Source organism: Lutra lutra, chromosome Y (genome assembly GCF_902655055.1).
Source record: "Lutra lutra chromosome Y, mLutLut1.2, whole genome shotgun sequence".
NCBI classification, from domain to species: domain Eukaryota; kingdom Metazoa; phylum Chordata; class Mammalia; order Carnivora; family Mustelidae; genus Lutra; species Lutra lutra.
The window spans coordinates 944565-959558 of NC_062297.1; the positions used below are offsets into that span (position 1 = coordinate 944565).

Below are 14994 nucleotides of genomic sequence, written 5' to 3' on the forward strand. Positions count from 1 at the left end.
TGAGACACGAGTGGGGAAATCTGGAGAGGGGCAATGTTAGGTCCAGGGGCTGCTCTTCTTGCTCCTTGACAGTGAACAGGGAAGGAGCCGTTGCACAGGAGGCACAAGGACAGTCTAGAAGCCAGTTATGCAGGCCACATGCATGTTGGTGCAGAAACAGGAGAAGGGGGAGACAGAAGAAACAAAAAGTACTGCCAGAAGGCAGAGAAAGGATTCCCGGTTTTAGAGCTCATCAGCCCCAACAGAGAAGCATACATGATTTTTCCCTCCAACAATGGGGGTGGGGTTAAGCAGTCCAGCTCAGGCTAGAGAAGACAGGGAATTTCTCCAAAACAAAGGGTGTTTTGGTAGCTGCTTGTAAATATTCCCTAAAGTCTCCATCTCAACTTAGTCTAGACTAACCCCAGTTGGCTCCAGTTACAGCCATTAACAAGGGAAATGAGGGAGGGAGAAGGAACACAAGTGGAACACAGAGAGATAAAGTCAGAGTCCCCTTTGCTACGGATGGCCTGTGTATCCTCCAGCAACCTGGGTTTACTAAGAGGCTTATTTACATATTTATCATCCAATGTCAGGAGGAGGTTTACTAGTTGACTCATTCAGGCAAACACATTCTGCAAAAGGTCCTTAGGTTGGGTATAGAGCAATGAAGGCCTAGATCTAACTGAAATTTCCTAGTGAGGCCATGTAATGTTACCAGAGCTCAGTCCTTTCCTAAGTTTTGCAATATAAATTATTTCTAGTGGGTTAAAAGGCACCCTGAGGTAGAGAGTCCTTAGGAACTGAAGAAGCCTACTGAGGCATGTTCCCAGAAAAGTAAAGAAAGTCCATTACAAATCCCCCCTGATGCCTGGGTGGCATCCCACGCAGGACATGTCAGAGGTTCCCCTGTGGCAAAAGCGACCGGAGGCATCCCTCAACAAGACAGCACTATTGATCATGATCCTGACTTCCCTTGGAAGACATTCCTGCCATAAAAGGCCCTGGAGGAGTGCTGGTGCCCCCACCCTTCCCCTTCGCATCCTAAGCTGCCAATGGGTGCCTGGTGAATGGACCAAACTACTGTGCCATGCCATGCCATTGTTTGTCCTGAAGATTGCATACTGTTTTGCTATTTTAACCCATGAGAATACCAGAAAAATTTTTACAAGGGGAAATTAACCAATTTTGTAGCTTTAAGTAGTTTGTAGAAGACACTGACAAGAAACAGTAAAGACTGAAATCCATCATGGCCTATGCGACATTCCAACACATGTGTTCCTTACAGCCAACTTCCCTAGGAAACGGTCCCTGGTTGCATTTTAATTCAGCTGGGTACTGGTTTCGGCCAGCTCCCAGTGGAGGTCTCTTGGCCAGAAGTAGGTAGAACAGGGATGTGGAGTGGATCACATTAGATCAATCAGGAGTAAACCTCACATAGGAGTCAAGATTGGCAGCTGTCCTGGTGACTTAGGTGGCTGTTCCATGCACGAGAGAGACAACTTTATGTAAGAACAGGAATAAAAAGAGGCCATCAGTTTCTGGGTCTTATTACCACTTCGGTCAGGCTACTAACTTAGAGTCAAAAGGCAGACGTTCTCCTCCCCGTAGAGTTGCCATGGGCTAGAGGATTACAGCCTGAGCAATCGACATGCAAGTGTTCAATAAGACCATACTCCCAGAAAAGGCCTTGAAATGAGAGTAAGGGAAGAAGAGAGAGTACTCACCAATTTTGCACTGAAGCTCAGAGTCCAAATGTAAAGACTCACAACCCAATGTTGGGCGCCAAATGATGGTTTTAGGATATAAGTAAGGTTCATTGGGGTGAGGTCTGGAGCTGATGACCAAGAAAGAATTCTTGAGACATCTTTGGTGCAAAATGGTGGTTTATTGAAGCACGGGGACAGGACCCATGGGCAGGAAGAGCTGCTGCCCTGGGGTTGTGAAGGGTGGCAGGTTATGTACCGTGGGGGTGGGGGAGGTAAGGAAAAGGGAGGTTTCAATAGAACTTTCATATGCTAAAGAGGACCTACAGGATACCAGATACCAGAGGCCTTGCCATTGCCAAGGTTGTTTTGCCCTCTAGTAAAGTACTAACCTTAAGATGGGTGGAAAATTCCTAAAGAATGTCACATATGTCCCACCCAGGAGTGGGGTTGGGGGAAGGTTGGAGGAGGTCAGCTTTTGCTTTGTCCTCAGCCAGCCTTCTGTTCCCTCATAATAGGGAAAAAAGGGGTAGGAATCAAATTCTCTTTCACTGCCTAGAACAATCTAAGTTATTCATTCAAAAAGAGAGTCAATTACATCAAAGTTTTAAAAGAGGCATTTATTTACGCAGACACAATTCTGGTAGCAAAGAATTAACATTTTTTAATGAACTTGAAGTGCATGCAAACTCCTTAAATCCCCACTTATCTTGTGTGTGCTTACAACAAACTCTACATTCAAATGGAAATGAGTATTTAACATTTTACTGAAAAATTTAAAGTGCTTCCTTAACAAACTCTCCCTAGCTTAACTACTTTCAGAAACACATAAAAACATAGAATGGTGTGTTAAATATTACAACCAATTGGTAATGTGGCAAGATAATGCTACATAGACTGAATATCAGCACAAGAACGATTAAACACAGCACAGAACTTATACATGTCAAACTGTAAACTGTGAAGACATTTTTACATATACACAAGTATTTGTAAAAGTGACAATGAAAGTTACAGAACTTAAAATTATAGGCACTACTAATGCTGTTTTAGCTCATTCAACTCTTACTTGAGAGGTGTTTTTTGTTTTTAAGCCTTTTGATAATCAGAAAAATGTCATATGCCACAGAAGGAAATTGCCCTAAAATATGCAGTACTTCTATGTGGAGGGAAGCAGTAGAGTAGCAGAGTGCAAAATAAATTTGGTTGTAGCAAGCACTCCCAAAGGAACATTCTTGCTTTAAACAGTAAGTTCTGTCACATTTTGTGGTATGAACAATGTATATTGTCAAAATAGTGTTATGAAGAATTCCTGACAGCCATTTTACTTTTTCTTGGAATATTAAAACAAGTGACCAAATTATTATGATCACAAAGAACTTTTCATAGTCATATGTTCTTGCCACAGAAAGAAAAAAAAAAAAAAGTACTATCATGGAACGACCTATCTGGCCCCAGGCTCAAAATCCCTAAGTGATAATATTTAGCGTGAAATAACATTGTTCTAACAAAGTCACTTAAATTATGTGGAATTGGTTGTGTTTTAAGATACATAACTTCCAACAGGTCTTTGGTATGTATACATATGTGTGTATGTGTGTGTGTGTGTGTAGATCTACTAGAACTTAATATGTACATATTAAGTTACATATTAATATATAGATATTGTTACATATATGATATATATATATATTAAGTTCTAGTTGAGTTATTAAAATTTCATTAATTTGCAATATATCTACCCATATATACTGAAATGCTTCTTTGGTTTTTAGTTATAATACTACTTTTCACATTATTTAATTTCAGATTTCTTTGCCAAAAACAGTAATGTAATAAATGTATATCACCTAAATTTTACATATATACGTGTGTGTGTGTGTGTGTGTGTGTGTGTTTGTGTGTCATGTAAGAGAACATTCAAACTAAAATATCCATAAAAGGCATCTTTTCTGTGCTCCATCAGGCTAATTCATATTTAAAGTAACTTATTTATTGGTTAACCAAAGTTTCCTCTGGGGAACAACAACAAAAAATGTTTTTGTGTAGGTTTGAAGAAGTGGCTTATAAAACAGTAACAATGACATCATTTAACAAACACTATTAGGTAACTCTGAGAAGTATAGCAATGACATCTATGGTGTGTGAAATGCCACAAAAAGTCATCAACAAGGGATGAGAGTTATGTCAGCCCAATTTCTTCAAGAACACTGCATGGGGTTTCAGCTTCCTGTGGAGGGAAAATGTGAGATTGGTAAAGATATCTGGAGAGGTTTAAAAGTGTGAAATTAACATGGAAGTAATGTACATGCCTAGAAGAATAAAGAAAGCAAAATAGAAAACCTTAAAAAAAAAAAAAACACAACTCAGGATTATAGAGTACTCTACTAGTGATAGCCAGTGATTATTTAGGGTTTGGGGCCCAAGACATCTGGGATCAACATTCATTAAATACCTAAAGACTGCCTACCATACTCTATAACACAAAACTGCAAACTGACCAGCAATTTCTAAAATTGAAATCCTCTTCTTCAAATTGAAAGAAACAAACAAAAACTACTGTTTCCATAAATCTTTAAAAGTTGTTTTTCATGCTGTTTTCTGGTCATGTTTTTAAAAAAATATACATACATATATTTTTAAAATTCTGCTAAATTAATTATTCACAGTGGAAAACCTTTGAAAACAGTGCCTGGAGCCGTTCAGAAGCAACCAATGGCAATGGTAGAGGCAACACAGAGAAACAATGCTCGGGGACAAAAAGTCCTATTTAACAACTGCTAGTCATTGCTAAATTTCAAAGAGGACAAACCAAAGCAAGAATATTAAGAAAAATTTTGAAAAATTTTTGTGATGGCTGGTTTTGCACATCAAAAAAAAAAAAAAAAAAAAAAAAAAAAAGAAAAAAAGAAAAGAAAAAAAGGTACCGAGTAAGTTAAATTTCAGGTTTTACTACCAACAATTTTGTAATTTATTTTATTTTTTTTTTCAAAGATTTTATTTATTTATTTGACAGATCACAAGTAGGCAGAGAAGCAGTCAGAGAGAGAGAGAGGAGGAAGCAGGCTCCCTGCTGAGCAGAGAGCCCGATGTGGGGCTCGATCGCAGGACCCTGGGATCATGACCTGAGCCGAAGGCAGAGGCTTTAACCCACTGAGCCACCCAGGCGCCCCAACAATTTTGTAATTTAAAGGTGAAGTGTATGTTAATGAAAAAAAAAAAGTTTAATTTTATAATATCCATCAAGTAAATACATAAACTTACTTTTGCATCCTAATCATGGTATAGCACAAAACAGAAAATACAAATTATATAAAACCACAAATTGTTAAAATATTAGATTTAATGAGTTTAGAGCACTAAACATTGTAATCTTCATTTAACTGCTTAACTATGGTCTGCATGTGGAAAACAAAAACAGTACTTACCTCATGCACTGAGATTATCAAAATAATTCTAATACCTTATCTATAACATAAATAATTAACACATATTTTGTATCTACTCTGTATTATATACAGAAAAGAAAATATTACTAAAGAATCATAAGAAGATAGGACTATATTTATTGAAAAAAATCCACCAATCAAACCTATACAGTTCAATCCCTTATTCAAGGATCAACTGTATATGTCCATAACACTAAAGTTTAGGTAAATAGGCCTCTTTTAGGGGTAAACCAGTTTGAATAACTTTCGAATTTACTTTTTAATTGTAACTTAACTCATACATTAAAGTCTCTAGATATTAACAATGAATTATCATGTACTTTTCCTTTTATATGAAATATGATGCATGTTTTAATAAGAGCACATCCAATATTAAAGTCTTTTTTTTTTTTTAAAGATTTTATTTATTTATTTGACAGAGAGATCACAAGCAGGCAGAGAGGCAGGCAGAGAGAGGAGGAAGCAGGCTCCCTGCCGAGCAGAGAGCCCGATGCGGGGCTCGATCCCAGGACTCTGAGATCATGACCTGAGCCGAAGGCAGCGGCTTAACCCACTGGCCACCGAGGTGCCCCCAAAAGTCTTAATATTTTATAATATAAAAGCATTTAATATTTTATATATAAAAGCATAATGAAAAAATCATCAACTATAATAAAATGACACTTAAACTATATTACAAAACCAACACCATATTTTGGTAAAAAGTGCTTAACCAGATTGATTTTTTTTTTTTTTTTAATTTTATTTGAGAGATGAGAGAGAGAGGGAGGGCAAGAGGGGCACAGGGAGAGGGAGAGGCAGACTCCTTGCTGGGCAGGCAGCCAAACAAGGGGATCCCAGGAGCCTGAGATCAACATCTGGGCTAAAGGCAGACACTTAACTGACTGAGCTCCCCAATGCCCCAAAACAGACTGATATTTTAACTCTATAAATAAAGTTATAATAATACCTTTAAAGGGTTACTACTGAGCAACATGTATGTCTTCTGACACATGTATGTTTTCTGACACAGTTTTGAGATCCTAAAGAGAGAATGCTAGATACCCTTATATAGCAAAATATGATTCAATAAATGAGGCATTAGAAATCCTTAAGATTGCTAAGAAATGTTTAACTTAAATATTAGATAATGGAAAAATTAATTTTACTTGAATATTGTTTCCAACTAATATTATGTGACAAAACTAAGTGATATATACAAGCTCATATAGAATGTGATATAACATAAAACATACTAAGTTTTAATAGTCTTAAATATATCAACTATTGGTTTGAAGACCAAACTACATTGTTGATTATGGCACTACTTATGGGCTAACCTAGTATTCCAAGTCTTCATTTTCTTTAGTAAACATTTTAATAATTGCAGATTTCAATCTTACAAGGTTAACCAGAGATAGCATTACAATGAAATTCATGATGTTTCATCTTTAAAAACATTATGTGTTTAAAAAGAAATATTTCTCAAATGTTCATAGGCCAAAAATTTTTTTTTCAATAAGAAATATGTCAACTGTGGGCAGGAATAAGCTATACAAAGATCACACATGCAATAAAAAAGAACAGGATTAGAGTTGTAGTGAGGGAAATATAGAATTGTAAAAATACTGGATCTACACTGAGCTTTAGTGTATCTTCATTCATAAGTAGATTTTCATAAGTGTGTCAGCTCTTTATGTTTCTGTTAAAAAGATGACTAGTTATTTAGCATACCAGTTATCAGAATATCATAACATGGCAGAGAAAGAAATGGGCATGTTCTTACGTAGAATATGTTAAGTTTACATACAGTAAGACTTCTACAACACTTAGTGCACAGTAAAACAAAAACAAATTTTGCTTTTGTTTTATGATTGTTAATATTTAGCTTCAAAAGAATGCTCAATTTCAGATTCCTCTTTAGTATTTCTATCTTAATGTATATCATGATACTCATTGAAAATGACAACTTATCTCCTACAGAATCATGAAGCACTTTAATAATAATGGAAAGATTTTCAGTACAGTCTGTCTGCTGAATACTGAATTAACTGAAAATTCAATTAGAATACTCTAACCTGTCAGTTTATCAGAATTAAGTTAAACAGGATCTTATTATTCATTCCCTTCATGAAAATTATTACATTGTAATAATCATTAGATTTTAAATGTGATCATAAAATCCTAAAGATCACCAAGGAAAATTCTTCCCAAGGAAAAGTGGAAAAGTAGTTTCTCATCAGCCACTTTAAATAGTAATGCAGATTTCTAACTATTAAACTCCACTCTGAACAACAACAAAAAAAGCCAAAAGAATGACTTTGAAACTAAGGATATTACTTTAGGAAAATAAACAAAACACTACACAGATTTTAAAGAATTTCCCAAATAGATGTGTTAGATGCCCACATAAATTTAAAAACATGTGTGTCTCATTACCATAGGAAAGAAGAACATTTTTACTGACCCTTATAAAGCTCATGGATGGACTTCTAACAATTCAAGAAACCCTTAACATTAGAGACAACAGCTTTGTACATTTTTTCCTAGGGAGAGGGTCCCTGGCCCTTCAGGCTCTTAAAGGGATTATATCTCCCACCCCAAATACCTATAACACCCAAAGTTAAAACTGTTAATTTTAAAAAGCAGTGAATATTTTTAAAGTATCTTTTTAAGTATCTCATTTAAATATTTAACCATAAACACTGAATACTTAAGGTATGAAATTATGTAAAGTATTCTAAAAAAAATGTAGTTACATTTCAACTTAAACTTATAGAACCATTAAATGGAGAAAAGCCAGTTAAATAGTAACCCTTAGTCCACTCCCAAACATTTTAAAGAGATATTTACTTCTTTTTTCCACTTAGATTATAATTAAAATGGAATGAAGCTGTAAGTTAAGGTAAGTTAAACACAAACACAATTCATTCACTTACAAAAGATCTTACTTTCTGGGGGGAATCTATTTCTTAACGCCATTAGTGATTCACATTATTTTATTTTTCTGATGAAATTCTGGATCAATTTCAAAATTCTCTCTAGAAAAATTGCATTATAAGCTCTGATGATAACATGTCACAGCAAAATTTCCAATAAAAATATTGGAATTTTTCCCTGTAAATTGGAAAAAACTCCAATAAAAATAACAATTAACAGCAAAATTCCCAATAAAAGTTAACAATTTAATGAAATATTTGGTGCTATCTCTTGTGATACAATTAGACTTTTCATGTAATATGAAAACATAAATGGCAAATGTGACAAAATTATAAATACAAGTAAGATTTCCTATATCCTACTAGTTTTTGAACTTTTAATCTGTGTTTCTGACTGGCTTATTTCATTTATCCTAAACATCCTCAAGGTTAGTGATGCTGTTACATATTGAGAATTTCTTTTTTAAGGTTAAATATTCCTTTGTATGTATATATCCACACTTTCTTTAGATATTCATCTACTGATGAAAATTTAGGTTGTTTCCACATCTTAGCTATTGTGAATAGTGTTTCATTTTTAGATACACACACAGAAATGGGATTGCTGGATCATATGGTAGTTCTATTATTAATATTTTGAAGAACTTCTATAGTATTTTGCAAAGTATGCAAAGCATACTATTTTGCATTCCCACTGAGTGTATAAGGGGTCCAATTTCCATTATCTTCATCATCAGCTGTTAGATTCTGCTTTTTGATACTAGCCATCCTACTGTGTATAAGGTAGTATGTCAGTGCTCTTCAGTTGGGTAGTGTGATATTATGCATCTTTTCATATATTAGTTGTCCATTTGTATGTCTTCTTTTGGAAAATGTCTACCAAGTCCTTTGTCCATTTTTAAAATCAGTTTTTTGTTGAGTTGTTAAGAATTCTTGATATATTCTGTATATTAACTCATTATCCAAAGTTTCTAAGTTCTGTAAGAGACTTATTATGAAAGAGAATAAACAAGCCTATATGAATGAACACTTACAGAATGTGATAATTCTAGCCATCTCTACAACTACATAGATAAGGAGATCTTTTTACTTTAAACAAGGATTGATAATAAGTCAGAGTATTCCTTGTTGGCAATAATTATTCTACTAAAATAAAAAAATTAACATTTATCAACTATGAAGGTCATTCTTTAGTTGGGAGAAAAACCCTCTTCACTGTAAGAGAAAACAGCCTTAAAAGCCATCTCTCGGGGAGGAGTCAAGATGGCGGAGAAGTAGCAGGCTGAGATGACATCAGGTAGCAGGAGATCAGCTAGATAGCTTATCAAACCATTCAGAACACCTACAAATCCAACAAAAGATCGAAGAGAAGAGCAACAATTCTAGAAACAGAAAATCACTTTCTGAAAGGCAGGACCGGTGAAGTAAATCCAAAGCCACAGGAAGATAGACCGCGGGGGGAGGGTCCGGGTCCCGGCAAGCGACAGAGCAATGGAGCACAAAATCAGGACTTTTAAAAGTCTGCTCCACTGAGGGACATCGCTCCAGAGGCTAAACCAGGGTGAAGCCCACGTGGGGATCACAAATGGATTGGGGGTGTCTGAGTGTCGCAGATCTCGCAGGTATTAGAGCAGTGAAGCTGGCTACAGAGTCAGAACTGAGGAGCGAGCTCTCAACTCAGGGCTCCCTGGAACTGTAATCCATGGCATAGGCCACTGCTCTGTGAGTGAGGTTCCCACAAGATCCAGGGGGGACCCCCCTGGAAGACCTCAGGGATCTGCAGGGTTCAGAGATTCCAGGTGGAGCTGTGTGCCAGAGACAGAGATGCTTGGTCCAAGGCGGGGTGAAGTGAGAGTGCAGACGGAGTCCAGGGAGATGGGAAATATTGAGCACTTTTCTCTGAGGGTGGCTGAGGAGTGGGGCCACGAGCTCTCGACTCCTTCAGGCCGGAGACTGGGAGGCGTTCAGAGAACAAAATCTCCCGAAAGCGAACCCAAGTGGATTTCTTAGCCTGGCCCCTGGTAAGGGCAGTACAATTAAACCTCGGGCAAAGACACTTAAGAATCACTACAACAGGCCCTTCCCCCAGAAGATCAACAAGAAATCCAGCCAAGACCAAGTTCACTAACCAAGGAGAAAGCGGAATTCCAGAGGAGGAGAAAGCAAAACATGGAATTCATGGCTTTCTCCCCATGATTCTTTAGTCTTGCAAAGTTAATTAATTTTTTTAAATTTTATTTTTTTTTCTTCTGCTAAATTTTTTTAAACTTTCACCCTTTCCTCTTTTAATGCTTTTAAACTAGTTTATCTTAACAATACCTTTCATAAAAAAAAAATCTTTTTGAACCTTCATTATTAGTCATATTTTATCCTTCATTGTAGCTAACTTTATTTTTTGTATACACATAAGATTTTTTTTTCTAAAAAATTTGGGGTACAACTTCTAACAGATCAAAATACACCCTAAATCTAGCACCAGGCTTGTTCTAGTCTCCAGCCTGAGCAAATTCTCTCCACTTTCTTTTTCTTTATCTCCCAATCAACTTATCAGCTCCTTTTTTAGAAATTTAGAAGAAATTTTTTTTTTCATCTTTATAGTCATATTGCACCTCTTCATTGTGTTTACCCTTACATATGTTTTTCATTCTTTAAAATTTTGGTAGGTAGTTTCTTCTAAGAGACCAAAATACTCCCGAAATTAAGTGGGAGACCCTGTTCTATTCACCAGTCTAAATATATATATTTTTTCTTTTTATATTTTTTCCTATTGTTTTCTTTTTTAAATTTCTTTTTATGAACTTCTTTTATCCCCTTTCTCCCCGACCCATGATTTGGGGTCTCTTCTGATTTGGTTAAAGCACATTTTCCTGGGTCTTTGCCACCCTTTCAGTATTTATTTGTTCCTTCATGTATTCTTATCTGGACAAAATGACAAGGCAGAAAAACTCACCATAAAAAAAAAAGAACAAGAGGCAGTACCTAAGGCTAGGGACCTAATCAATACAGACATTGGGAATATGTCAGATCCAGAGTTCAAAATGACGATTCTCAAGGTTCTAGCCAAGCTCGAAAAAGGCATGGAGATATTAGAGAAATCCTCTCTGGAGAAATAAAAGCCCTTTCTGGAGAAATAAAAGAACTATAATCTAACCAAGTTGAAATTAAAAAAGTTATTAATGAGGTGCAATAAAAAATGGAGGCTCTTACTCTAGGATAAACGAGGCAGAAGAAAGAATTAGTGATATAGAAGACCAAAAGACAGAGAATAAAGAAGCTGAGCAAAAGAGAGACAAACAGTTACTGGACCACGAGGGTAGAATTCGAGAGATAAGTGACACCATAAGATGAAACATTAGAATAATTGGGATTCCAGAAGAAGAAAGAGAGAGGAGAGCAGAAGGTATATTGGAAAGAATTATTGTAGATAATTTCCCTAACATAGCAAAGGGAACAAGCATCAAAATCCAGGAGGTGCAGAGAACCCCCTCAAAATCAACAAGAATAAGTCCACACCGCATCACCTAACAGTAAAATTTACAAGTCTTAGAGACAAAGAGAAAATCCTGAAAGCAGCCAGGGAAAAGAAGTCTGTAACATACAATGGTAAAAATACTAGATTGGCAGCAGACTTATCCACAGAGACCTGGCAAGCCAGAAAGAACTGGCATGATATATTCAGAGCACTAAACGAGAAAAACTGCAACCAAAAATACTATATCCAGCTATGCTATCATTGAAAATAGGAGGAGAGACAAAAAGCTTCCAGGACAAACAAAAACTGAAAGAATTTGTAAACACCAAACCATCTCTACAGGAAATATTGAAAGCGGTCCTCAAAGCAAAGAGAGAGCATAAAAGTAACAAACCAGAAAGGAACAGAGACAATGTATGTAACATGCACCTTACAGGCAATACAACGGCACTAAATTCATATCTCTCAATAGTCACCCTGAATGTAAATGGGCTAAATGCCCCAATCAAAAGACACAGGTTATCAGAATGGATTAAAAAAAACAAAAAAAAACCCCAAAAACAGGGGCGCCTGGGTGGCTCAGCGGGTTAAAGCCTCTGCCTTCGGCTCGGGTCATGATCCCAGGGTCCTGGGATCGAGCCCCACATCGGGCTCTCTGCTCAGCGGGGAGCCTGCTTCCCTTCCTCTCTCTGCCTGCCTCTCTGCCTACCTGTGATCTCTGTCTGTCAAATAAATAAATAAAAATCTAAAAAAAAACAAAAACAAAAACAAAAAAAACCCCCACATCAATGTGCTGTCTAAAAGAAATTCATTTTAGACCCAAAGACACCTCCAGATTTAAAGCGAGGGGGTGGAAAACAATTTACCATGCTAATGGACATCAAAAGAAAGCTGGGGTGGCAATCCTTATATCAGATCAATGAGGATTTTAAGCCAAAGACAAAAATAAGAGATGAGGAAGGACACTATATCATACTCAAAGGGTTTGTCCAACAAGAAGATCTAACAATTTTATATCTATGCCCCTAACGTGGGAGCAGCCAACTATATAAACAAATTAATAACAAAATCAAAGAAACGCATCGAAAATAATATAATAATAGTAGGGGACATTAACATTCCCCTTACTGAAATGGACAGATCAAGCAAAAGATCAACAAGGAAATAAAGGCCTTATATGACACACTGGACCAGATGGACATCACAGATATATTCAGAACATTCCATCCCAAAGCAACAGAATACACATTCTTCACTACTGCATGTGGAACATTCTCCAGAATAGATCATATCCTGGATCATAAATCGAGTCTCAACTGGTATCAAAAGATTGGGATCATTCCTTGCATATTTTCAGATCACAATGCTCTGAAGCTAGAACTCAATCACAGGAGGAAATTTGGAAAGAACTACCACAATTGAACCAGGAAGAAATAGAAAACCTGAACAAACCCATGACCAGTAAGGAGATTGAAGGAATTATCAAAAATGTCCAAACAAACAAAGGCCAGGGCCAAATGGCTTCCCAAGGGAATTGTACCAAATATTTAAAGAATTAATTCCTGTTCTCCTGAAACTGTTCCAAAAAATAGAAATGGAAGGAAAACTTCCAAACTCATTTTATGAGGCCAGCATCACCTTGATCCCAAAACCAGACAAGGATCCCATCAAAAAAGAGAATTACAGACCAATATCCTTGATGCACACAGATGCAAAAATTCTCACCGAAATACTAGCCAATAGGACCCATTAGTACATAAAAAGGATTATTCACCACGACCAAGTGGGATTTATTCCAGGGCTGCAAGGTTGGTTCGATATCCGCAAATCAATGTGATACAATACATTAATAAAAGAAAGAACAAGAACCATATGATACTCTCAATAGATGCTGAAAAAGCATTTCACAAAGTACAGCGTCCCTTCCTGATCAAAACTCTTCAAAGTGTAGGGACAGAGGGCATATACCTCAATATTATCAAAGCCATCTATGAAAATCCCACCACAAATATCATTCTCATTGGAGAAAAATTGAAAGCTTTTCCGCTAAGGTCAGGAACATGGCAGGGATGTCCATTATCACCACTGCTATTCAACACAGTACTAGAAGTCCTAGCCTCAGCAATCAGACAACAAAAGGCAATTAAAGGCATCCAAACGGCAAAGAAGAAGTCAAACTCTCACTCTTCGCAGATGATATGATACTATATGTGGAAAACCCAAAAGACTCCACTCCAAATCTGCTAGAACTTGTACAGGAATTCAGTAAAGTGTCAGGATATAAAATCAATGCACAGAAATCAGTTCCATTTCTATACACCATCAACAAGACAGAAGAAGGAGAAATTAAGGAGTCAATCCCATTTACAATTGCACCCAAAACTGTAAGATACCTAGGAATAAACCTAACCAAGGAGACAAAAACTCTATACTCAGAAAACTATAGAATACTCATGAAAGAAATTGAGGAAGACACAAAGAAATGGAAAAATGTTCCATGCTCATGGATTGGAAGAAAAAATATTGTGAACATGTCAATGTTACCTAAAACAATCTACACATTTAATGCAATCCCTATCAAAATCCCATACATTTTTTTTTCAAAGAAATGGAAAAATAATCCTAAAATTTATATGGAACCAGAAAAGACCTCAAATAGAGAAATGTTGAAAAAGAAAGCCAAAGTTGGTGGCATCACAATTCCAGACTTCAAGCTCTATTACAAAGCTGTCATCATCAAGACAGTACGGTACTGGCACAAAAACAAACAGATAGATCAATGGAATGGAATAGAGAACCCAGAAATAGACCCTCAATTCCATGATCAACTAATCTTTGACAAAGCAGGAAAGAATGTCCAATGGAAAAAAGACAGCCTCTTCAACAAATAGTGTTGGGGAAACTGGACAGCCACATGCAGAAAAATGAAATTGGACTACTTCCTTACACCACACATGAAAACAGACTCCAAATGGATGAAGGACCTCAATGTGAGTAAGGAATCCATCCAAATCCTTGAGGAGAACACGGGCAGCAACCTCTTCGACCTCAGCCGTAGTAACTTCTTCCTAGGAACATCGCCAGAGGTAAGTGAAGCAAGGGCAAAAATGAACTATTGGGACTTCATCAAGATCAAAGCCTTCTGCACAGCAAAGGAAACAGTCATCAAAACCAAAAGACAACTGACAGAATGGGAGAAGGTATTTGTAAACGACATATCAGATAAAGGGCTAGTATCCAAAATCTATAAAGAGCTTATCAAACTCAACACCCAAAGAACCAATAATCCAATCAAGAAATGGGCAGAGGACATGAACAGACATTTCTGCAAAGAAGACATCCAGATGACCAAAAGACACATGAAAAATTGCTCCACATCACCCGGCGTCAGGGAAATACAAATCAAAACCACAATGAGACACCACTGCACACCAGTCAGAATGGCTAAAATTAGCAGGTCAGGAAATGAC

At 36.7% G+C, this 14994-nt stretch overlaps 1 protein-coding gene across 2 annotated transcripts in view; it reads right to left on the reverse strand.

The window, feature by feature from the left end:
• Window positions 1–2284: 2284 nt before the first annotated feature.
• The window catches only part of LOC125092612 (AP-1 complex subunit sigma-2-like), a 32154-nt gene continuing 19444 nt past the window's right edge, over window positions 2285–14994 (reverse strand). For both annotated transcript variants that reach the window (XM_047717018.1, XM_047717017.1), the window contains exon 5: window positions 2285–3915. In XM_047717018.1, the coding sequence (XP_047572974.1) occupies window positions 3868–3915 (48 nt within the window). In that variant the 3' untranslated portion in view covers window positions 2285–3867. The remainder of the gene's footprint in view (window positions 3916–14994) is intronic.